The 26,471-nt window shown below is 48.8% G+C and overlaps 1 protein-coding gene across 1 annotated transcript in view; it reads right to left on the reverse strand.

Annotated features, from left to right (window-relative positions):
- Window positions 1-26,471, reverse strand: part of LOC144474460 (uncharacterized) — a 63,614-nt gene that overhangs the window by 4,997 nt on the left and 32,146 nt on the right. Inside the window, exons 2-6 of the mRNA XM_078189304.1 lie at window positions 20,140-20,243; window positions 5,860-5,907; window positions 4,566-5,039; window positions 4,000-4,281; window positions 3-3,910 (exon numbers count right to left, since the gene is read on the reverse strand). Of these exons, the coding sequence (XP_078045430.1) occupies window positions 3-3,910; window positions 4,000-4,281; window positions 4,566-5,039; window positions 5,860-5,907; window positions 20,140-20,221 (4,794 nt within the window). The 5' untranslated portion in view covers window positions 20,222-20,243. The remainder of the gene's footprint in view (window positions 1-2; window positions 3,911-3,999; window positions 4,282-4,565; window positions 5,040-5,859; window positions 5,908-20,139; window positions 20,244-26,471) is intronic.

A 26,471-nucleotide genomic window follows, 5' to 3' on the forward strand; every position in this document is an offset into this window, starting at 1 on the left:
GCTTCAGCAGGTCCTTCAGTTGGTTTCTCAGCTTCAGAAGGTCCTTCAGTTGGTTTCTCTACCTCGACTGGTTCTTCGGACGGTTTCTCAGCCTCAGTAGGTCCTTCAGTTGGCTTTTCTTGCTCAACAGGAACTTCTTCCATAGGTCCCTCAGTTGGTTTCGCTTCCTCGGTTGGCTTAGCTTCCTTTACAGCAGGTGTTTCAGTTGATGCTTCTGTAGCAGCTTCGGTTGGCTTTTCTTGCGGAACTGTTTTTTCTTCTTCCGTAGGTTCTTCGGATGGTTTAGGAGTTTCCACGGGCTGTTCAGACGGCTTCTCTTCCTCGGAAGGTCCTTCAGTTGGCTTCTCTTCCGCGGCAGGTCCCTCAGTTGGCTTCTCTTCCGCGACAGGTCCTTCAGTCGGCTTCTTTTCTTCAGCGGCTCCTTCAGTCGGCTTCTCTTCTACCGCAGGTCCTTCCGTTGGTTTTTCTTCTTCAGCAGGTCCTTCCGTTGGTTTTTCTTCTTCAGCAGGTCCTTCCGTTGGTTTTTCTTCTTTAGCAGGTCCTTCAGTAGCTTCCACTTCCTCTACAGGTTTCTTCTCCTCCTCGGCAGGTGTCACAGGCTTCTCTTCTTCACTTGGAGTCTCTGCTTCAGCAGCCATCTCAGTGACTAGTTCTTCTTCCGTGGGCTTCTCAGTTGGTTTCTCTTCTTCAAGAGATGGTTTCTGAGTAGCTTCCGGTCCCTCTTTCGGCATCTCCTCCGGTTGCTTCACACCCTCATCCTCCTTTCGCTCCGAAATTGGAGGTTTCACTGGTTTCTGTTCCTCGAGTGGTGCTTGGGTCATTTGCTCTTCTCCTTCGGTAACCGGTCCTTCGGTGGATGGCACTTCGGCGAGCGGCGCTTCAGTCTGTGCTTCCTCCTTCATTGGCTTCTCCGTCTTTCGTTCCTCCTCGAGGCCAACAGTAGACGTTTCCTTGATCGCTGGACCCTCGGTCTGCTCGGTGGCTGGCTGCTCGGAAACACCCTCTTCCGTCGGTTTCGTTTCTTCGACAGAAACTACCGTCGGATGAACTTCAACCATCAGGGTCTCCTCCGTTGGCTGCTGACCCTCCTTCGTTACCTCAGGAGTCGGCGAACTCTCAGCTTCCGGCGCTGCTGTTTCTTTCGGAATTCCTTCTTCAACAGGTTTCTCGCTTGCTTCTTCGCTGGCAGGCTGTGGCGACGTACCCTCTACCTCACCTTCCTCAGGTTTACCGGTAGCTGGAGCTTGCCCCTCTTCAGGAATTGGTTTCTCAGTCGCTTGTCCTTCGGGTGCTTCCTCACCAACAGCTGGTTTCTTAGTAGCCTCGCCTTCGGGTGCCTCTTCGCCGCCAACGGGTTTCTCTGTTGCTTGTTCTTCAGGCGCTCCCTCCTCGACAGCAGGTTTCTCTGTCTGTTCCTCTTTCGGTACCTTTTCTTCAGGTAGTTTTTCCTCGGGAGCCTTCTCTTCAGGTTTCTCAGTCGCTTGTCCTTCAGGTTCCTTTTCCTTTGTGACTGGTTTCTCAGTCATCTGCTCCTCCGGCATTTGCTCTCCGGAGACCGGTCCCTCAGTCTGCTGTTCTTCAGGAGTCTTCTCCTCGGGCACCGCTTTCTCAGTCGCCTGTTCCTCCGGAACTCCTTCCTCAACGCCTGGTTTCTCGGTTGCCTGTTCCTCGGGAACTCCTTCCTCAACGCCTGGTTTCTCGGTTGCCTGTTCCTCGGGAACTCCCACCTCAACGGCTGGTTTCTCAGTCACTTGCTCCTGAGGCGTTCCTTCCTCGACGCCTGGTTTCTCAGTCGCCTGCTCCTCTGGTGCCTTTTCTCCAACAATTGGTTCTTCAGTGACTTGTCCCTCGGGCGTTTCGCTACTAATCTCTACACTCGGCGCAGTCGTGCCCTGTTCAGCAGGTGCCTCTCCTTCGCTCACTGGCTTCTCTTCAGGAATTTGACTAGCTTCTGTAGGTGCCTCAACATGCGGAACTTCCGTGGATTGAGCTGCTGTGGTCTCAGTAACTGCCTTGCCCTCTGTGACCGCTTCCTGTGTCGCGGGTTGTTCAGTCGGCTTTTCTTCCGGTACAGTTGGCGCTTCGGATGAGATTTCGGCTTCCTCTGTCGACCCGCCTTTAGGTTGCTCCACTTCCTCGCTGGACTCGCTGACCTCCTCGGACGACGTTTCACCGGATTCCTCGATGGCCAGACCCTTCGCTGGAATTTCTTTCTCAATCGGAATTTCCTTCGATGGCGGAACCTCGGACGATGCCTCGGTGCTAACTTCCTCCGATGTAGTCGGTTTCACGGGTTCCTGCGTCTGCTCTTGTGGCACCTGTTGCGTGGAGGCCTCCAATCCTGGACTCGCCTCGGTAGCTTGCGGAACGACAATTCCAGCTTCGGTGACTGCCGGAGTCTCTGCCTTCTCTTCAATGACTGGAACTGTAGCGGCCGGTTCCTCTGACGCTTGACTTGCGGGCGTAGTACCAGATTCCTCTTTCTCAGCTGTTGTTTCCTTAACAGACGGCAGATACGTGGTCGGCGCTTTCTCGGGAGTCTCGGCGTGCAAACTGTCAGGCACATGGAACTGTGGACGCATCGTTTCTACGTAGCCCTCCGTGACCTGAGCTTCAGTGACCGCTTCCTTGTCCTCTGCTTTGCTTCCAGGCACGCGTTCGGTGACAGGGATTCCGGTTGGTCCTTGAGTTGGTATTTCAGGCGCACCTTCCTCCGGTTCGGGTATCTTCACGCTGACTGCCGGCTCCTCGATCATAGGAACTTCCGTTGGAATCGCGTCCTCCTTCTTGGGAACTACTCCAGGCATCTCTGGCGCTTTGTGATCGTATACCTCCGGCGCCGGCTTCTTCTCGACAATACCTTCCGTAACTTGCATTTCACCTTCCGCAGCGGTGCTCGGTTCTGTGGGTTGAGCTTCGGGAGTGACTTCCGGCGCTGTCGTCTTCTGTTCTTCCTTGCCAGGGGCTGATTCCGTGACCGCTACTTCGGGCACGCTCTCCTCCGTCGGCGCTTCGACACCTGCAGTCGCCGCCTCTTCCTTTTTGCCTTCTTGCGGCGCCTCTGTGCTCAGTTTCTCTTCTGGTTGGGATGTCACGGGTGCTTCCGTTCCTTTAGCTTCCTCCGTCACTTGTTCCTGCGTCGATACTTCCGGAATTCCTTCAGGGGTTACCGGCTTCTCCTCGCTTGGCACTTCCGGCGCTTCCGTCGGCTTCACGGCTGCCTCGGTCGCAGCGCCTTCTTCAGGAATACCAGCTTCTGTGGAGCTCGGCTGCAGTCCTTCCTCGGAGGGTTTCATCTCTTCCGGTTTCTCGGTTCCTTCTTCCTTCGGCGCGGCTTCGGTCTGCTTCTCTTCGGGGACAGCCGCCTCGGTAGGTCGTTGCGCCTCTTCTCCAGTCACTTCCACCGATGTCTCTTCAGCTGCCGGTGAAGTCGATTCCGGTTGTCCTGGAAGCTCCGTCGGTTCCGCGAGTTTCTGTGTAGTCTCCACTTCCGGTTCGGCTGCCGCCTTTTCGCTCGTCTCTTCCATGGCCGGCGCTTCCGTAGCTTGACCCTCGGCTTCGGCTGGTTCCGGTGCTTTCACTGTCGGGCTCGGTTCCGTTGGAGAAACGGGTGCCTCGGTGCTGAGGTCCTTCAACGTTGGCTCGATCGATGGAACAGCTTCCGCCGGCGGTGACGTCTCTTTCGGCGGTTCTTTCTCTGGTACTACGGTGGTCGGTACAGACTCGGTGATATCTTTGGATACCTCCGGTATCGCGTTATCGTAGCCAGGGAACGATTCCTCGGTTGTCTCGGCTGCTTCCTCTTTCTTTCCTTCTTCCTCGGCGCTTGGCACTGTAGATTCCGGCATCGCTTCCTCCGTGGGCTTCTCGGTCTCCGGGACTGTGATGATCGCGCCTTGACCTTCGTCTTCTACAAGGTGTAAAAATTAGTGTGAAAACGATGCTGGAGACGTTTGTCTCTGTTTCCTGTACAAATGAAAAATGCGCGGAGCTTCTTACCGCATTCGTACGTCTCCGGACAGCATTTTCCTTCGGGCGGTGGCAAGGCGGTGCAGTTCTTTCCGTGCGTCTGCATCGGAGTTCCACAATTCTGTACGGCGCAGGCGATGTCGCCGTGGAAGCAGTAACAGTGCTGGCATGGCTGCGACGACGAGATCAGATCGCCGTCCTCGTAAACGTTGCCCTCGTGGTAGCATTGCGGCGTCGCTCCGGGTGCCATCGTCGTGGTCATGATCAGGCCAGGTGTTGGTTCAACCGTCGTTGCAAGATCCTCGTCGTATTCTGTCGAATCGAAATCGATAAATAGCTTTGATCCTTGCATTAAGACCCAGAGCGACCCCCTTAGCATAAGTAACACCGTGGGTAGTGAATAATCAAAATATTATTTATTATTTCCAAAGTATAAAATGCGAATTTAAAAATTCTACGAGGTCGCCGGCGATCCCACGAGCTCTTTCAAGATTTAAAAATAACCTTTTATAATCACATAGTCGTGAGATGATACCTTTCTATTAATTAAATTGATTACGATAATGCGTTGAGAAATTTCGTGGGCGTGTACTCACCGCAATTGTACTTGACCGGGCAGCAGATGCCTGGTTGATACACTGGCTTGCACCCGGAGACGCGCAGCGTGCACTCCTGCATCACGCAGGTGGTCCTGTTCCTGATGCAGTAGCACAGTTCGCAAGGATTCTGCGGATCGGTCGGCAATTGGGCGCCGTCCGCGTAGAAACGATTCTCGACGTTGCAGCCGTAGTTGTCGTGGAATCCGACCGCGGTGGAGCCAGGAACCGCCGGCGCGGTGGTCGTGGAGGTCAACAGCTGCACCGGCACCTCCGGACAGGTGATCACCGGACAGCACTGATCGGGTCGCTTCTCCACGGTGCAATCTTGGCCGATCGCCTTCGTGAACGGGCAGACCCTCAGGTAGCACATCAGCATCTGATTGTGACACGTGCAGTTCAGGCACGGCTCGTTCGTGACGATTCTGTCGCCCTCGTCGTAGTGCTGGAAGTTGTAGTAGCATCCGGCCGGGGCTGCGAGTTCAAACGGTAATTAGAAACGGGGCCCCTCTTTTAATCGCGCCGTACCGAACAACCAATTCTCGCGGCGCGGGGATCATTAATTAACAACCGCGCCGTTCCGCGATGCGTTAACGTTTCCTTCTTCTCGCGGAATGATTTAGCGGTCGTCCGTCTCCTCGATACGATTCCGTTTCTTTTATTCATCTTCTCGCTCGTCCGCGGTCCAATCGTTAAAAATGATAATCACCGCAGATCACATGAAACTACTTCGCGAATTGTATCGCTCAATTATAGAAATGTTTTACAGGGAAAATTGGTGAAACGGATACGCGATTCGTATGAATTTATTCGACGCAACGAGGTGCGATCGCGAAGAATTTAACAGCGGAACAGCGATCGCGAGATGAAACAGTTACCGGGTAAATGTAAAGTTTACGAAATAGACAGGGATTTGCAACATTTTTCACGGAAGCGTGCACACCGTGGGCAAAAAGGAAAAAAAAAGAGAGCGAAGAAAATGCAGGCGCGGCGCAATGAGATCCGTTAATTTCGTTCCAACAAGCGGAAAAGTTGATGTGGCAGATTTTACGATTCAACGCGTAATGCAAATTGTTATCGTGCATGCACGTTTTACGATTGAAATGTTTATGGCACGATAATCGGCCGCCGTCGTTGACGTAGTTGCTATTCATCGAAAGGATTGATTGAATGTCGTTGTAAGTATCGGTCGAACAGCACGTGCCCCGTTCGATACAATTAACGTCGCGCTAATAGCGCGCGCATGCGAATTGGCTAAGTGCAGTAAATGTTTGCATATCATCACCATACGCACCTCCATTGTATTCCGCTATTAATGTGCTATCGTGGTCGTATACCGGGGCTGTAACAGAACGAAAATACATTTTGTTATTACGCTTGCCGCACCGGTCACATATTGTACATTGTGTGTCGCCCGGGATTTGCATGTGACGCGCGTGTCGTCCGCTTCGAAACTACTTTCACCGTCGACTAGGCTAGACGCGAACACCATTTGCTATTCGTTTCATGATAATTCAATTAATAAATTACCACAATTAATGCGGTCGTAAACGTCCAGAAAATATTCTGTCTGCATGAATTAATTTTAAAATACCATTCGTGGAGAAAGTAAAAGTGTTTGGTTATAATAAACTATTCTGTTATGATCAACGATTCTACGTAGTGGAAAATAGTTTAATAATAAAACCATCTGTTCTTGAGGTTTATCAATGAACTGAACGCAGTTCCTGCAATGTTTTATTATATATAATATATATATATCAATCGAAGATATTTTCCTTAAGCTCGCCAGCGCGTCGACGTTCGAGATAGCCGGGACCAGTAGCGACCACTTAACAAATCAGTCGAGATTGGTAAATCACGGTGCCCCCCTCCCCCACCCCTTCGTCGTTCCTATTGTCAACGAAACAGACCGATTCCAGCGTCGCATCGGAATGCGTCCGCGCGAGGCGAGACTAATCCGGGGAACTCCATTTCCCATGAAATTCGTAGGGAAACGAGTCGTGCCACTCGCCGGGTACGCGCAGTTTATCATAGTAATTACCAGCGGGATGCGTTTGTCCGGAGGGTGAACCGGCCTTAACAACGGAGTGAGTCAAAGCGTCATATGGCGCGAGCGTGCGTGGGCGAATTCTCGTTAACACCCTCGCCCCCAGTCGAACGAATTGTATGCCGAGCGCGCACAGAATACAGAATTCTCTCCCGGTTCGCATGTTGCTCCGTCTATATATCCCCGGGTCCCCTTTCGCCCGCAGACGACGCCGAGGACGAGCGGGGCCCACGTGAAAAACGCCCGCCGCAGGCGGATCCCGACGAGTCTTTTCTTACGCGTAGTCGTTCCTCTCGCAATTTCTTTCGGATTGAAAGTGCTCCGGAGAGTTCGATTGTTCCTGAAACGCGACACACGACAACCCCTGCCGCGATATCCAGCCGTTCTTTCGGCAGGCACAATAACGCTCCTCTGTTCGCCGATAGGATCCTGCCCCCCCCCCCCCCTCCTCCCTCCTCCTCCGCTTTCAGCGGCCCGTCGACGCCTATTTCTTTCCACGGTTTTCTTAATCAACATTGTCGCGGCGAATTTCGAAACGCGGGGAACGAGAGAGTTTCATCCCAGTGATGGCAATTGTCGCGACGATATCGCCAGCCTGCAACCCTGATCAACGAATATATTAAGGGGATCTATTAAAACTTTATTGCGATCGGTTCTCGTAAATTGAACTTTTGGGATCTCGGTGATTGTGAGTCAAAGTCACTTTAGCACGTTTTTCTCTACTAAGAAATATAAATGTAAATTCAAGATAAAGAAAAATTGAATTGAGGGCTAGGGGGTAGCAGAAACACAAGAATCGGTAATAATCTATACAAATCTATAAAAAAAAAAGAGAACTAGTTCTTAATTATCGGAAGAATGATATTTTAGGTGTCGCTGAAATATCTATATATTTAATTCTATTTTTATATAACTGTATAATAATATTTTATATATCGTTAAAGAAATACATTTAATCATATTTCTATATAAAATATATAATATCTCTCTCCGACAAAAAGTATCCTATTAAGTATTCAATGACGAAAGCGCGTCGCTGAAAATGTTACGTTCCGAACGATTCCCTTCAATTTAAACAATGAAGCGAATAAGCGCTGGGCGCCGGATGGCCGGGGCGTACAAATTTGGGAAAGGGTATATATGTGGTCTTCATTCGGAAAGTCTTTACTTGGACTGTTTTCTTCGAAAACCGACCAGGAACTCCTTGAAATGCACAGAACGTGCCCGCGCGCGGATACGTGCACCGCCGAGGCGAAGGATTCGAATGCCCGATGTAATCCTTTTCATTGAACGGACAGACCCGGCAGATTTATTACGAGACCCGCGTAGATGCGTAGCAAATATTTTCGTTGATTTTGTAACAGGATTTTCCGCGGTCTTTCATCTGCGAGAGATGGATCGCAGATAAAAAATATCACGGTTCTGCATAATGAACCATTTCAGACGATCGAATCTTTATTCATTGAGAACGGTTTCGCGATCTTAAGATCTTAAGAACGACTTAACGTTTCGAAATGCTTTAACGAGCACAAATAGTTACACTCCGATAATTATGGTTAATCGCGATTCATAAAGCTTCGTTTAATCTGCCACGGCGGATGAGAGCTGGCGCTAACATCCGCGGTTTAATAACAGTAATACATTTAATAAAACTAGTTATCGCGAGGAGTAAAATTCTATTACTCCAGTTTTTTTTTTCTTTCAATTCCGAGATAAAATTCCAGTAGCCGGACGCAACCGCGCTCTTACGATAATAATATATAACCGGCGATATTAATTGGTTCTTGCGCGAGCGACTTCAGGGGCGCGCAGAATACCTGCCCGCGCAGGAATAAATGAGCAACGTATTCAACTATAGTTTCCAGCCGTTTTAGGATGATGCTTTAATTGGACGGATTATTTGATTCGTATCCTCGGACAGTTCTTTCGAATGCATTTATGGCAGGTGGAACGTGTTACACGTTCTTCAAGCGTTTCTCGTTACTTTACACCGATTTACTCGAATATAGAGCCACGTTATTGCAGCGTTTCCCAATCTGCGCGTTAATTTCGCATTAATCCAGATAAAAATCGCCTGTGAGCGAGCCCTCGGAAGCTCGTTAACCGGCCAATCGAAAGTCGGGCCGCGATCTCGGTGCCGCGAAATTGAAATGCGCGGCGCGCTCGTTTCCGCAAGGTGCTCGCGGACATTCGTTTCCGTACGTGCGTTGTCGAAGAGGTGCCGTCTATCGATACACGCAGCGGCGAGCGTACGTTCTCAAGCGTTCCTTTCAGGATACTTGTTGCGAAACCTGCGGTGACGTTTCGTCGTTTTCGCGCGAGCGCTTGCGACATATAATTGATGTTAATCTCGACATTTATATCTGAGCAAAATCCGAGATGATAAATTTCGTAAACGTTGGAAGCATCGATCTATCAGTGCATATGAGAACAGCATATAGATAAAGCATTGCTTAATCGTATTTCATTGTCAAAATGAATCGAATAAAATTATGATATACATACAGTAACGTATGCATAGAAAAAATATACAGTAGAAAAATCTCAAAGGACTCTATTCGACTTATTAAAATGATTAAAAACAAAAATTAATTTTCGTTGCACACCTGTTTGTTACAATTGTCTTAGAACATTTTTGCTTTGCACAAAGATCTTTTAGTTTATCACAGAATAGACTATAGATTTTTATACCAAATTGTCTCCGCCAACTGCATAAGCCGGAAGTCGTGTAAAAATATACTTTTCCTTCTAATACTTTTAATGAATTGAAAGTAATGTATATTTACACAAAACCGTATTAAAAATGATAAAATTCGCAATCTATTAAAGACTAGAAAAGACAAGGCACAGGTAATCATTCTTAACGAGAGATCGGGGTTCGTCTACAGTTACGCTCGCATCGACGCGAAATTTCCTCGCCGGCCAGGGGACCGAGTTATCAATTTTCATTGAAGAAACACGCGAAAAGACCGAAGCGCGTCCGTGTGGGACCGGCAGAGTGTGTACTCTCGAATCAGCATTCCGCGTCGCGGGGGCACGCAGCCGACGGGGGCGGTGGCGGTGGCGGGCGGTAGTTTCCAGCGAATTGAATTGTACTGGGAAGGCGCATCGGGTCCGTGAATGGAAGGGCCCCGTCGTGTCTCCGGCACGGAGAGAGTCCCACGAGCAGCGGTCGCAGCGCTCGCAGAGCCGCGTGCCTCCACGTTACACGGGCCCGGGCACGTACGTAACGTGCACGACGCTCCAGCGAGACGATTCTTGTCTTGCCCGGTGCCTGTGCTAAATTATTGCGCCGGTTCGGGCCGGCGGCGGGCCGGGCCGGGCCTTATCGAGGTGTCGGTGAGCCGCGCGTGATTACAATCTCGGATGACGGCCGTGTTCGCGCGAACGTACGCGCCGCGTTTTTACGCCGGGCTCGTACGAAGACGCACCGGTGCCGCGCGATCTCGGCGCAACAGGTGCGAAGAAAACACGCTCTTTTCTTCCGGCGGTGTTTCAGCCGTCTTCGACGTTTTCTTATCGATCGAGGGTTCCTCCACGGCTGGGAACGGTGCAACTGTTTTTTTTCCCCCGGGTTCCGCGGCGAACGACGAGCGAATCGGACGAAATTGACAGGTGTAACGGTATCGTTTTCTCCCGCCGCGATTACCTCGCCCCGTTACACCGCGCGTCGAGGAAGGACGGCTCGATCGTCGGCGCACCGCCGGCGATTAATCAGCCGCGAGTAAACCGGCATCCTTATCGCGGCCAACAATAAACGAGATCTCGAGGGCGCGGCGAAAAATCCTCGCCGCGCGCAATTTGCATGAACGGTGATCGAGGTCAAGTCGCTCCGTTGCATCTCTCGAGCGGGGAGTGGATTATGTAAGTCAATGTTCCTTCGATTAACCGTGCCCTTTCTACGTCGGGATCCGGCCTTCGCCGGCGATGCGGCGCGTCTCGCTTTCGAGAGGCGACGGGACCGCCGCCCGAGAGATCGAGAGAGAGAGAGAGAGAGTGAGAGGCTGGATCGTGGATCGCGGGAGGGAGGCCGGGCGAGAGCAAAGGCATCGCGTTATGAAATCATTCCCGGCGGCCTTGCCTCTCGCGAAAGTTCATTACCATCAACCGCGCGCGCACGCTCCGATGAGCAGCTGGCTCCCGGCTCCTGCGACGCGTATCGCGTGCACGAAATTCTGCACTGCGAGTCCACCAAGGTCGCGGTTACCCGGCACCGCAACCAACGCCGAGGAATCCGACGTTACCCCGCGACCATGAAGAACCTTGATGGGATAATTTTGTCTCTCGTTACCGCCCGATGAAAAGGCTCATTACCGTGGCATCGCGAGATCGCGGGGACTCGCGCGCCGGCTCGGGGATCCTGCCGTTTGCCAAAATGGAAGACGCGACTCTAAGGACATTCTATGACGAGCATACTTCAAGATGTAAAACTCCCCATGGAAATTTATTTTACTAATATTCTACTGGTTTACCATAGAAAAGTCACACAATTTTTTGACTAGCCCTAGTATGACATTACCGTAAAAACCTATCTTCGCAGCCTAGAAGAAAAGTGGCGGCGTCTTGTAGCAGATAAATCTATCGCTTCTATCAATAATTAAATTCACGTGTCGTATATTAGAAGCGTTAGACATTCGTTTTAATTTAATTTAATTTAACTTCGTCAGTTCATTACTGTACGCGAGAAGATATACAACTTTTACATTAAACGATGAAGACAGTTGCAGCCTTCATCGCGTACTAAAGGCATCCAAACAGCGTGGCTAGATTGAACAACAATATATGCACGGGGATTCATTTTATGCGGCACTACCGGGCAATGGTCGGCCATCGTATCAGCCATTGCCAAGACAAGATGTCGTTCCGAAGCGTGTTCCGCGTTATCCGCGGGGACAACGATTGCGCGAATGATAAACGGTTATCGTCGGCTCCGGCGCAGAAAACTGAGCAGCCACGTCGAAGATCGGCGAGTATCGGCCGTTCATGGACTACCAGCAGTCAATGTCAATGTCATCGGTATCGAGGCATGTTACGTGGAGAGAAGTCGACGGACCGGTTCTGTCGTAACAGGCGTGTGCGTGCCGGTGTGCGTGTGTTTGTGCGCGCGCGCGCGCGAGTCGCGCTGCGGCTGCAACGCAGCCACTATTTCGAGGACAATCATAAATTAATTTTCTATTTTCAATCGAGTTCATTGCCGCCCGCTACGTTACGGGATACTTTCTAGCGTTGATCGATCAACGGCTTAAGTCGCTGTCGCGAGGATCGAGGATAGGCAGTCTTCGATATCCTTATCGGGTGGTGAAATGGCGAGGCTTTTATAGCCGTGTGTGTGTCGCGGCAGAATGCGGACGGTTCGTGGAAAATGAGGAACGTGTAATGCGTTGGCATTAAACCGGCTTTATCCTCGAAATTGTAATGCGAATTTATGAATACGTTTATGGGCAATTACAGAATGTCAGACGTTTCGTTTACAATTATTTTCCAACAACGGCGGTTAACGCATCCGCGGCCGCTCGTCGACGGGCGGCGCGCTTTCTCATTTTGTCGAAACGCGCGCGACGCGACCAATTATTTTTCCATACCGTACACCGTTCGAACGCGCGGATCCGTCCCCGTCGTAGGATTTTTCAAACTCCGCCTTGGCCCATCGATGAAAACGCTTTATCATACTCTTGCGCATCGATATTATGACCTAAGTACGAATACATCATCCTGTCATAACCAATAATGGTCTGTTCAGGCGGTTGGTTCATCGGTGTGTCACTTCGTTACAATCAATAAAAACCAGCGAAAAGAATTATTCACCTCTAGTCGCCGTATCATAATTAATGGAACACGTAATGCCGGCTATGATGTGTACACGGCCAACCGATCACACAATTAATGGAACATCTTTCATGGGGCATTATCAATCTACCTATCACGTTCGCGGAGAAGAGTTTCCCTGAATCGCGCCTCGGCGGAGAAACGCCTTTTAAAGCCGATGAAAATAGAAACGGATGACAACGTTGCTGGATTCGTTCTGCAATTACGGTACAATTCTCGATTTAACCCATTTTCAATCTAAATCAAGATCTTGAGAACATTAAGCTATTCCACTCCGGTGTACCATTAAAAGAGTCTGTCACGTCTTGCTAAATGTATTATCTGGTAACTTTACTCTAACTTTATCACTTACCACTAAAAATAGAGGCAAGGATTAAAGAACATTGAAACGATCAGTTCATTGTAATAAAAAAGGGCTGTTACTTCTTGCTAATTTGAACAGTCGTAACGATTCTATGAGCAAAATCTTATCAACGTTAGGCCAACTAAAAGTTATCTCCGAATTCTAATTTCCTAATTTCCAATTCGCGAAACTGCATTCACCGCGTCTGCAGGTGCAGCACGGACGCGTTCAACCCGTCACTACCGCGCGGTTTCGCAGGCCAGCCGCGTTATCTTATCTGCCATTATATTACACGTATTTACAGAGTCCAGAGGAGACAACGATTGCGCGACTGATAACCAAGCAGTTTGTCAGAGGGGCCGCGAGCGCGAGCGCGCGCGGTTCAGCAGCCTGAGAAAGACGGGATCGGTTCTCAAGAAAAGGGATGCCGGGATTCCGTGGTTGCGCAACCGGCCGCCAGGAATTAACACGATTATTTAAACCGTGTCACGGCGGAGTAGCACCCACGCGTTCCGTTATACCCTTCGTCGGTTGACCGCCGCTGACCTCGGGGCCACCTCTGCAAAGTAGTCTAGAAAGCGAGGAGAAGGATGGTAGGAGGAAAGAACAGAGGGAACAGGCGAGTCCTCTCGCCGGGTACACGGCACCACCAGTCCAGCAACGGGTCCTTTCCTGCGGCCTCCCGGCTTCTTCGCGGCCCTCCCTATCCCTGCACCGTCATTTATCCTCGTTTACCGGCCGTTTCCTTCGTTAAACGGATTTTCTCGCGCGTTTCGTAAACAGAATACGGCCAAGCCTGTTCTCATTCACCGACCCCGAGCCACCTAATATTTCGTTTCTCATCCAGCCGCCAGGGCTGCTGGAGCCCCCTATTTAATCGGTGCTTTGACTTTTCATCCGTTGCAATTACGCTGATTTTCTATGGGATCCTATCGTGGCAAATAAATATTCGATTCCGTCTTTTTATCAATTTTACGAAGTCGATGATCCCGATTCTTTTCTTTTTTCTCTCTTTTCACTGTTTTATATTTCACCCGTCCTTGCCATGCATATATATATTCTTTAATAAATACGAATCATAATTTCTGCGAGAAAAATCCAAATAATTATATTCTATTCATTTCATATTCTATTTATTCGACAATTATTCGAGTTGGATTATTTTGATTCGAAATGGAATAAGATTGAAACGTACGGTCTTCGGCATACCTTCGGTTGCCAAGCGCGTAATGATACTTGACGACTTTCGATTTACTGTTGATTTAACTCGATATAAATTAGCAAATGTAATAGGGATAATGATTCTACAATCTCCCGTCCAACGGTAGAGAAGAAAAAAATCTGAGGACACTTCGATGATGTCGCCTGTCTGTTAGAACGATTCTCAAGCGTGACCGAGGGGAGAAGCCGAGTCAGGAATTTTCCATGTTATTTCAAGGTCTCCGCGGTGACAGAGAATATAAGGATTCGAATGTTCTGGGTTGGAAGGGAAATAATGTCGCTTCTGTGCGAGCATCGTGGCTCCGACCGTGGTTTATTATGCTTGTATGGCAAATAAAATGCAGAACAGTGGAAAGAAATTGGAAGAATTTAAACAAATCGTTCCACCACTTTTAGTTTATTAAAACTATTGCAATCGGAGATGCATCATTATTTGACTTGTGTATTTTGCAACTGACGTAGACAATGGTTTTCCTATATTTTAATGAATTTATTATACTTCAAGGTTTAGCGTAGATTGTAAAAATATTTCACATTTTCGTTTGACGACATTATAAGCACATTTTTCGTTAGATTACATCATAAGCAAATTTCCACAGAAAACGACTGAACAAATTACCCAACCCAAAAGCACACACTATAACCAAAATGGTGGAAGGTCTAAATAAACACGGCGTTCTAATCATACGCGTTGGTTATTGTTAGGGTTCGGTAAGTTATGTGTTAATAACGCCTCCCAGCAACGAAGCAAATTATTCCCGCGACTCGGCGAGAACAATGTCCTGCGATTTCGGCCGGCTCGAGCGTGGGTTACGTAAGGGGCCCGAGGAAATAAGGCGTTAGGAAAACCAACTAATTATGCCGGAGTGTTTGCACGGTGTACGGTGCTGTGCCCGTGTACCCTTCTGCTAATGGGACTTCTCGGACCGCTACGTTTACTTTACCGCTCCTTCACACGTCCCGAATTTTAAGCACCATCCAAATTCGTCGACCACGTGCTCCGTTTCCAGTCAACCGACGCGCCTCTCCGAATTCCCGACGTCGACGTTAGACCGATCAATTATTACTGTAACCGGGGACGATGAGCGTCGGCAAACACCGGTCGAGACCTCTCGTCGCGAGCAAATAAACGCTCCCCGGTCGCGGAGTCGTTTCACGACCCGGCGACCGACGGTGTAGACGAAACAGCAAACGTTGACTCGATTTTAATAACGCCGGCTCGTTTTGCTCGGCCAATGAAACACCGGCGACGCCATTGGCCGTATCGATTTTACTATTTTCGGGCAAGCCGGTTCACCGGCGAATCCCGTCGAGATTTATTTATAGGTGACACTAACGTTTATTTACGGTTGAGTGACAGTTGGTCGTGGACGTAACCGGATCGCGAAGCTATCTCTGCGTATTTTCTCCGAAGTATCTCGGTCTCTTTATTATAATTTATATAGAAGAAGGTAGACTCTTGTATAAGCAAGTTGGTAAAATTATCATCGACGATTTTGAAACGAGGAAGCTAAAGATAGCGTTGGAATTCGTTGAACCGGGACATCGGTTATTCCCATTAACTTATTCGGCAGCGTCGGGAAGCAATTCTGTGAAGTGTTATCGAGGAGGACCGACACGGAGCACGCCAGCTGGCGCGACACACACTCGAAGATAACGACGACGCTTTGGCCGGCATTAAGGCATAAATATGGAACGGCCCGTGGGTCAGGTGCGACGACATGGACCGTAAGTGGGCAACGGTGAGGTACGCGGTCAGTGACATCCCGATGGGCAGAGGCCACCTCTTCAGGGCTTACAGGTTTGACCAGAATTCACAGCATCACGTGGATGCAGGCAAGTACGGGAACCGCTATTCGCGTGCAGCTGTGTGCTCGGTCGGGGACGCCGATTTTTTTTTCTTTTTTATTTCTCCTCTCCTTCCACCGGCGATCCCGTGGATCGGTCTTCCGCGAGAATTTCGAAATCTGGTTTCTGCCGCGCGCGGGTTGAAGAAATCGATTGTCTGGCAACTTTTTTTCGCCACGGCGTGCGCGCCTTCCGCGTCTCCGTTGGGAATCGACGACGATTTAAAGGAACGGTCATTGAATTCACGCCGATCGGTTTCGCCGAATTTACTGCTCCTCCGGACACGGAATTCGTCGGCCCGTCGACCGTTGGACGCTTGTTCCACTGACTTCACGGGCCGAAAGTCACGAGGTCGTTTCGTAAGTTTCTTCGTAACTGCTTCGCGACGAACTTCGTTTCACGGCAGAACTATCGTGTTCCTTACTTTACTTGTTAGAAGTTAGTATTTATCTAAGTACTATTTCTTTACCTATTGTGTACTTAAATACTTTTTATAGTTATTTATTTATTTATATATTATATATATTTATAGGGAAAATTGTTGTAGTAAACTGAGTGTTCTGTATATGGAGAAAAGAAATGTCTCTGAACACTTAATTAATTAAATGGAGAGGTCTCTCTGTTATAAATTAAATCGTTTGATGTCCGACAAGTTATAATTTTATTCAGTTTTCGGCTGAATACGAATATTGAAAAAGCAACCAATACCATATAAGCTCGCTCTAAAATTTTCATATATTAAACAAACTACTGTGATTTTATAAAATATTTTAAGTTTTCTAACTATGTTAGGTAGTATATTTTATGCTGTATCTAACCAATCTATAAAATGCCCAACAAGACGTTCGTTCCACGCCATCTTTCTTACAAAGTTCCACAGACCCTTATACGAGTTATACAGTTAATACCGCGGACACCGCATCCCTCCGATCGATCTTCCAGATCTCGGATGCCACCGGTCGATTTTCAGGATTCCGATAGGCTGAGAAAATATTTGTAAACCACAGCGGCTAGTTCCGAGAAAAAGCCGGCGAATTAACTTGTGCGTCGAATAGATGAAATTGCGGGGCACTTAGAGAGATCGACTCTTGCTTTCGCTACCACGGCGGCTTCTTTCGCCGGTGGATCGAAGTTATTCCGATCTCGTTTCACGGTCCCCCGAGTGTAAGCCGGCGATGTCGGGAATAATTTCGAGTAAATCGTTCCGCGGCAAGAAGCGTTCGCGCTCGATGCGCGCGCGGGCCGCGCGACGACGAACGGAGCGGACGGGCCGTTTTTCCTCGCGGCCGGCGTCTTCGACGCGCCGGGAAACATCGATCCGTTCCCCGAATGCAAACCGTTTGTCGAACGTCGAAGTAAAACCGCGCGGCGACGCTGGCCGTAACGCGTCGAGCTCGAAAGGGAAACACCCGGCGCAAGAAGAGCGTACGCGGACGGTGTTCCCGCGGGGGACAAGCTCGCCTGGCGGATCCGCTCGAAAAACGACAAAAAGGGAGGACAAAAATGTACGAAGAATTCAACCGTCGTCGCGTTTATCCACACCTGTTGTTCGCTGAATTAGCGGCGGCCAATCGACCTGCTGTCGACAGAGGGGTTGGGGGGTTTAAATAAAAAAGCGACGCATCTCCGATGAGCACCGATCGACGATGCAACGTTTTTGCACGTCCGCGCTTTTCGAGGTAGCGCAAGCTGTTCCGCGAACGAGCCCGCGCCCCGCGCCGCCGGCGAAACGGGATCGATTTCGAATCGTCGTTGATGGATCGCGACGGGCACGGCCTGGGTTTCGGGAACCAATTACCGCGATCCACGTCCGGCGCACGATTTTTCGTCGAACGGATCGCTGTCGCGTAATCCGATTTTTGCAATTTGGACGGGATGAAGTTTAAAAGCTGCGAGATAAACCGATTTGGGATGCGAGAGACGCTTTATATTTAAAAATCTACGTGCAGTTACCAATGATTAAATTATTTTTTATAATAATAATATAAACTATAAGAACATGAATAGATAAAACGGAGAACGCTCGCACCGACTTTGGTAACAGTGCGTTTCAAGATATAAATCGACAAGGGATTGGATAAGTTCAAAAGAGTGCAAGGTGTAGAAGTCGATGTCGTACATGGAAAGCAACAATTATAAGGTTGTTAAACAACAGCGTGTCTAAGAAACCACGCTAGATTCTTACAATGTCTTACTCTGAAACATCGAGTACTTAAAAATCGAGACAAGCCCGCGCATGCTAATGAAGCGGAACAGCAGATTTGATCGCGTATTTAGGACGTGTTTAAAAGGTGAAAGATTTGTCCGCACGGTTAATGAGACACGGGGCCAGCGATAAATAAGGAGTACCGTAGCGAAGCATTCCGAATACCGCCTTATCAGTCTCACCATCTCGAACGAATTCTGCCGATTAGAATTCGTCGCGTGGATCTATTAACGTCATTAACAATCCGAAATGGGTCTAGGAGTGGCGAACCTATTGCCTGATACGAATCGGTCGTTGAATATTAATTTTGGTTTTACCGTTTCGCAATCGGATCTTCAGGTGCTTAGAGACGTTAGATGATAGGCCCGACGTTGCAATAAAGGTAGAGAGATCCAGGTGGAGAGATTCGGTTACAGGAGCGAGCCAGTTTCCGTATGCAGTGATTTACCGGTCGTATTCCCATGAACCTGACCTCGGGATTCGTGTGACGCAATCGTGATGCAGGTGAAAGTAGTCCCGGCCTTTCCGAACGATTTCCGATGCGACGCGTCGTATCGGGCTCGCGCGGGGCCGGCTAATCGGTGCCGATCGGGATCCGTGGATCGATCGAAACGGCCGGGAATCGCGGATACACGTAATACGAAACCGGCCCCGACGTAAACGGAAAGAGGCTTCCAACGATACCTTGAAGAACGCGGCCCCGCGATGGAGAGGAGACCGCGCCGCTCTGGAACGACCCGAGAGCCGTCGAAGAACGAATATGGTGTGCTAGGTCCATGGGAAAGCACCTTGGGCCGCCAGGATGCCAAAGGTGAACATTATGAGGTAAGACTACTATTCCGCTCGCGGAGAAGGAAGGACAAAGATAGGTTCGATGTCCTGGTGGGACCCGGCTCATTCGGATATCGGTCGCCGGCGAAATATGTATGGCGGTCACTCTTCTGAATTGTTTCTATGGCGCGAGTAACTTAAATCGATCATTAGCTAACGATATTACAATATTATGTATTTAGTAACTTTCTGTTTATTTAACTTGCATTCGGACTGTTTTTATGTATGGAAATGATTTTAAATAAAAGTGTAATGCGAAAGGAATATTTCGAGAATATGAGCTTTCCAATTTGAGGTTAGGACTATGTCGTGTTTTATCAAGTTTAACGCGTTAAATTTTGTACTTGGATAGATTTTTAATATCTAAAGTAATTAGGGGATAATTTTCAAACATTTTTTGTTGTATTTTAATAACAGTTTCGTCAGAATTTCACGTTTACTGCCATATTTTCAGCTGACCGCTGGAGACTTCAACGCCGGCACAAGCGAGATCTTTTCTAGAAATCCTAAGCTATGATCGTTTCAAGCAGTTCCGTCGAATCCTTCGGTCAAATAAAATTTCTTTTTGCCGATTATTGATTAAAAACCAGATAATTTATCCCGTACACCCATTCACATATTATTTATACACGTTTCTAATTCGTTTAAATGATGTATATACTAAAATATTTTCTGAAGCTAATCTACAATAATCCTTATATCTCAAAACTTTATTTACGAACATCGACCATGAAAAAATAGTATTAATTTAATGTATATACAAATTGCAAGTTGTTTAATCGGACAAAAATATAAATAAATATAATTACTATATATTATGATATTCAAGTTACTCTGAAGCATGAATTAAATTTTTCTAAAATCTTTCCTACGTGGCGTCGACCGTAGATTTTTGCGGCTGACTGTATCCGTTCGAGAAGGCCGCTGCTCGGATTAGGAATCGAAATCTGTCGATGGGAAGGCATTGTAATGCTGACAGGTACGTAGAATGGTTTTTTCTCCGGAGGAACGTACGGGGAATGGGAAGCCTATCCGAGAGGAACGTTCTTCCTCGTCCTGGCTACTTTTTCATGCTATCTCACGTACACCTGTTCGCTGCCAAATGAGTTACGTTTCGACGCGTCGCGCGTCGAGCGTGCTGGAAGCGTCCGGGCAAGACCGACAGGAAGATAAAACTTCTCGTCGGTGGGAACAGGTTCCTCCTATCCGTTGTAGGGCGCATATCGCGTGGATTCGTTATAGGACTCACCGGAATGAGATTGCGATGCCAGTAGAACAGTCAGACAGAGTATAATCCCGGGTCGATAAGGCCCGGCGCACAAGGCCGACATGTCGGCACACTTCTTCCGTTTCCTGAAAACCAGAAATATATGCCGTTAGCAAATTACATTTTAACTGTACCATTCGAAGTACGCCGTGTTCTTTTGATAGATAAAGCGACGTCTAAAAATAACGTTTCAGAAACCACGGCGAAACGAGTTTCGGACGACCAGCGTTCGACGAATCCGTGTACCGGGTACTATTTCTGGTACCGTGCCGCTTAAAATGGTACTGAGAGATTCAAATAGTTTATTCACGCACGGACAGAAACAAGTTAACCTAGTTTTAGAGAATAGAAGGTCTTCCTTAATTTTATTTAAAATTATGAATTACCATTCTTGTAATAATAAACGCGATAGAATATTAATTGTACTTTGATAATGATTAATTTATAATAGTAATAATAATAGCAGCAATAATAATAATAAAAATAATAATGATAAAAGCAATAATCACGACGAAAAATTGTAGTCGTTTAATTAACACTACGCCGTGACCAGTTACGTAGAAATATTGCAACAAAGTCCCACGTATTCGTCCGACGATCGAGAACAATCGCAAGAATCGTGCAAGGAAATTCTCGACTGATCGAATCAGTGAATCATCGTAGGACGATTCCCCTGAACGGTAGCCGCGGATGTTGGTCATCGTTCGATCGCGTTTTCTATTATTACCGTCGCGTCTGTGAACCTGCGAAGTGTAACAAAGCCATCGCGCGCGGCCTCCGTTGAATATTAAGGCTACGTTTATCCTGTCACGTGGCATTCTAGTGTAACAGTCCTGCTGACAGTCGGACGTGCGGTAACTGCGATTTGGCCGCGAGCCAATCGCATACCTTCGCACTTTGACCGGCCGGTTCCCGTGATATTTCTTCGGGGTATGCAGATCGTCGTGACCGCCGAGCCAGGCACGTGTAATTCGGCGTGGGACGGGACGCGAAAGTGCTAGAACGCGTCCCATGCAAAATCCCATGCTGTCCGGAGATTTAGTACAAACACTTCTAAGAGTTGTTTTTCGCTCGCGGCCAGTGACATAATCATCTTCGGAAATTTATTCAGTCGTGTTGAAGCTGTACAAATCTGTCTCTGCCGAGGCGTGAAGGGAATACCTCTTCGGTATAAAGTAAGGTCGTGTTTCCGGTTAGCGACCGACCACGTCAAATTCTTGCCTTTTGAAAAAAAAACCCATTCGGTTATCGTGGGAGTTAACCGGCACACCGGGATAACGGCCGAACAAACTGTTCGATCTCCGTAGGAGATCGGCAACTTCTACGAGGTTGCCTCTTCCTTAAAACACGGTGGTCAACGATCGAGTCCAACTCCCGCGCATCCATCACGGTGTCGCTTCACCCGACAGTTTAAAAGGAACCGAAGAGATATACCAGCGGAGAAGTTTCCAGCGGACAACCGTCTGTTATCCGGGGGTAAAAGTGCCAGAAGTTGCTGTCACACGCGCACACGGTCATATTGAACTTGCCACTTTGGCTTAGGAAGGCGTCCGCCTAAAAGTTGCCTTATCGGCTCGCCACGGTCCATTAGAAACGCCCTAAAAGTGTGGCGTTATCCTTCGACCGTGGCGAACGGATAATGCCGGCCGGTCGAATCACCGGCCAGGAATTCGTGAAAGGGTGGATCGAAGGAAGGAAGGGAGGAGGGGGAGAGGGGGAACCCCGCGGGGCGGGGAGACGAATTACGTATGTTCGAAACGCAGCTTCATAGATCTATCAAGAGGGTTAGGGGAGAGAGGTCGGCGGGGCCGGGTAGCAAAAAGAGGAATCGACAGGAAGAGATGGTGGACTTTGGTGATGCCGGCGCATACCAGTCGCGACAGCGGCTTAATACAAAGGGCCACCGAGATAAAAGAGCGTGGGCAGTTTCTCTTCTACCCGTCGACTTCATCTCTCTCTCTCTCTCTCTCTCTCTCTCTCTCCCCCGTCGTCCGTGCTTCCTTCCAGCTGCGTCTCATTGTGATCGAGTGGAAGGAACGCGGCTCGTGACACCTAACCGGCAAGCGGCGCACAGCCCCCGGCCTCCCTTCGCGCGCTTCGTATCGGCTCTCTGTACGCGCCGCTTGCCGCGGAATCGGTAATGGATCCCCGAGGGACCGGATGAATTTCCTCCGGTGTTCTCGCTCCGTCGCGGGTACCGGCCGGCCGGGCCGGGCCGGGCCGGGCCGCCCGGATAGAAGTCCGCGGGGCCCACGGACCGGCGAAACCTACGTGTCATTGCGTATTCAGGATACGGCCCATTGAACCGAGGAATTCGGTGAATGGGTATGAACGCGCATTGACAAGTGCGCACGCCTCGGCGACTCCGGTTCGCTCAAGTATTCGCTGGCTACTCGACGCGACGCGAGGCGGAGGCGGCAGAATTCGCGGGATATGAAGGTCAGCCTTCTGGAATTCGCTCCTGCGGCCGGCGCGCGAGACTTCTTCTTGCTTCCCCCACAGAGACGCCGCGATAGAGAAGACTTTTGCTTTCGCGGCTGCGAATTATCGGCGCGACGCGGATTGGTAAAACGCTCGGTACAGCTGCTGGAAATACGCGACGTTTGCACGGTCGGATTCTAACTTTACTAGGTTCGGAGTTTAATACTGGGTATACTAATCATTCGAATGCCAGATATAGTGATAAAATAATAGCGATTTTTAGGTTTCTATTTTATAGTAATATATGTGTTCGTTACAAGTAAAATGTATAACAGCAAAAATTTTGCTGCTGCGTTATCACACTCGTGTGATTAAAAATAGAAATAAATGTCTACGCAGCCTCTATATTGTCTAGCGAGTATATTTAGTTGAAGTAGGAGGAGGTTGGAAGATTCTTGGAGAACCTGCTTCGAGCTATTAATTCGTCTTCATTAATTACATCAATCCTATCTTCGGAAATTTTTCTCGCACTTTAAATTGATGTACTGTGTGAAGGTAATCAGATAAAACGTCGCAATATAGCATTAGAATAATTGCCTGGAGTTTGAGTTGAGAGATTGCACATTCTTTACAGGGAAGCATGCGATGACTCTAATCATTGTGCAGCGTGTTCGTCGACTTTCAGAGAAGATGCGTAATTTCGTTATGGAAGGATCGATACCTTAGAGTGCTACCAGTTTAATCTGTACGACGTGGAAATTGAGTAAGAGCTTATTTGTTCGAATAATAAAACAATTGAACTACTAAAATACTGCTAGACTCAATCTTTACTTTTTCAAAAAATGTGGTCCATTATTTTAACTATAAACTAGGATTCACCTTTATCGTAATTTATTACAAATAACAGGCAGCCGTGTCTCTTACAAACAAACAAAATCTACAGCACTACCCCGGAAGCTAATTATGTTTTATGTTTTACCAATTAGTCCCGGCATGGTAACCATGACCTACAAAAAGGAGCCGATCAATATGCTCCCCGAGTACCCCCGATTCCATTGTTACCGCCGATTCGGCGGTCGTTTGGTAACACGGGTCCGTCGAAATCGGGTAATTAGAAGGGCCGGTGGCATCGGGCCCCGCGCCCCCGTCCCCCCTAAGGGGACCCCGAGCGGATCCCGAGGCGCTATTATCGCATTCTCACGCGCGCGAGCGTGTTCGTTAACACCGGCTTGAACCGCCGTTACGCGCGGCGCGGCCGCGACAAGCCAGAAAACGACACGCCTGTACTACGCGTCCGACGCGACGTGAATGAGAATGCGAGCGTCGTTTTTAGCGGAGGCGAACGAGTATCGGTCACGCTTCAACCCGTTCCCCTGGCCGGCCCCTCTTCGCCGGGGCCCCCCTTGTGCCCGGGCAACCGGCGTCTTTCCCTTTCTTCGGGATCCAGGCGGCGAGCATCCACCGTGCCTCGATTTACCCTGATTCGTCGCGAGTCGCGTTACTTTCGTTCGTTGCAGGACCCGGTTGTGGCCGCGGCTCGTCGAACCGCGACTAATTTCACTTGCGCTCTCGATACGGCTGTGCCGCAACCGAATACTACCGATTTCGCGGGACGATACCGAGGGCGAAACGACCGGCGAACACGTCGCTGGGATTATGAGATCCGAGAGATCTATTTGGTCCGGAAGAATAGATATCGCTGATTTTTTAATTAAGAGGCGACGCGATTGGGAGTACCAGAGATGCATTCTGCAATGATTGCAGTAGACGAGATGAAATGGTTGTTGAGATTGTGAAGGTGCGTCGATGAGCAGGAAGACAGTATTCTAAACGCTGTTGACGGCGCCATTGAATTTTTCTTTGATCAACCCCTTAACGCCGGGGCCATATGAAAAAGAACTAGTCGTGCTAAAATATAAAATCGTGCTTAATATTACAAGACCGATGTCACAATATTCATATCGTTGAGACTATAACATTTTCATCGAGAGGTTAATTTTATTCTTTCACGTGTCATTCTGTGACGATCAAATTATATTTACACGAATCTGCACGAGTGATTCTGTCATTTTCTAAATGCTTAAATGTCCACGGCCTGTAACGATGGACAGATATATTAAATTCTAATTTGACGCTGATGCGATTCGATTAACAGTAATATCCAGACGTATTACACCACAATCTTATAGAGAATTGCAATAGCATCGACGATCCCCGGGTCTCGTAAGAAATAAGGTCTTTAGCGAACCGAACACTGGGGAGTACGACTACCATCGACGACATTACATCTACGAGGTATCAAAGACGCCTTATCCGTAAACCGCGGAACGAGCGTCGTCGGATTAATCGAATCGCTTAAACGTTCACGAAACACGTTCCCTTCCCCGTCAATTTGTCACGGGATCTTCTTCATTAGCAACGAACCGCGGCCATTATTAAGATTGTCACAAATAATTGGAAGATAGCCGGCGCGATAGTACTACGGCGGCCTTAAAACGCGGGCCGTTTCCCGTGCGGATTACAAATTCGCTCCGATTTAGCGGACGCATTTTATCGGTTTTAATTGCGGCAGCTCGCGGTAGTCGTTCGTAGCCCGCGAAGCTAAGTATCGCGATTATTAATATTTCGAACGGGACGCGGTTGTTAAGATCGCACCGAAACGCTCCCGATACGGAACACGCCGGCGTTTATTATTCATTATCCCGCGTTTATGAATCTCCGCGTCGAGATCGTCGTTTCTCGCGGCGGTTCTCCGCTAATGCGATACAGCGACGCCGCGGATATTAGGGCGCGGAGAGCTTTTATGATGAATCCAATATTGATAGGAATCGGGAGAACGCGGGTATCGGCATTTGCATAAGCTAAATGGCTCGCGCAGTTCACGCCCGTTCACAGTCGCCCGCCGAATTGATACCCGCGGGTTAGCCACCTTACACCGGGCATGTGTTTTACTGTCGCGGAACGGGAATGGAAATAGATTCGTTGCCGCGTTCGACAAGCATAATCGAAAGCCGTTTTCACGCGTTAAAAATGACGTTTCTCAGCGTTATTCTTCGTACAGCGTTGATTATCTCATCGCTTGACATCCGAATTTTCTATCGTCCAAATACGCAACGTGATACGACAAGGCTCCATATGCAAATCGATTCGCTGTACCAATCGATAAAGCAACTATTCTATTATCCGTACGTCCATATCGTGCTACTTAACCCGACTCCGCGGTATCCCGTTTTTTTCTCCGCGAAATCTAAACGACGCGTATAAAGCCCGCCAAACGAGCGTCTCAATTACAATAACAGATTCCGGGCGTTAAAGGGCGAAGAAACGCGAACGGCTCGCGTCGTTGGTGAAGGCGTTACGATTCTCGTTATTCCGCGAGTCCCGTGTGAACTTTTGCGACCGGCTAACAAGCCGATTACCATTGCGAAATGTATAATACTCGGCCGGCGTTATCGGTCGGATCGGCGGGGAAGCTTTTCCCTTGGACTGCCTGGTGCATCGCCATGGTAAATTGGATTCTAACCGCGGAATTTATTAGCCGATCGGATAAGAGGACAGTTAGAAACCGCAGTTAGAGACAACAGTCCCGATAACGATCGTCGAACCTCTCCCATCGAGGATAACAGCTGTTCGCGCGATAATTGCGGCCGCATAGACCCGGAGTTCGAGACACCGGTAGTGGAAAGAAGAGGCGCACAAGGTAGAGGAGAGAGGTGCACCCACGGGTCCAGCGAAATGGGGTGCCGGTGCCGGAGGTTCCGTTAGAGCCCGGAGGCTGCGTTCGTTCACCATTACCGTGGAACGCGGAATATGATTACCTTCACCTGGGAACAGACTGGCTGGTATCCCCTCCGGTGTAGGAGAGACCGTGGGCGAAGTTTCCACTGTGGATC

The sequence above is a fragment of the Augochlora pura genome, chromosome 8 (genome assembly GCF_028453695.1).
Source record: "Augochlora pura isolate Apur16 chromosome 8, APUR_v2.2.1, whole genome shotgun sequence".
Taxonomy (NCBI): domain Eukaryota; kingdom Metazoa; phylum Arthropoda; class Insecta; order Hymenoptera; family Halictidae; genus Augochlora; species Augochlora pura.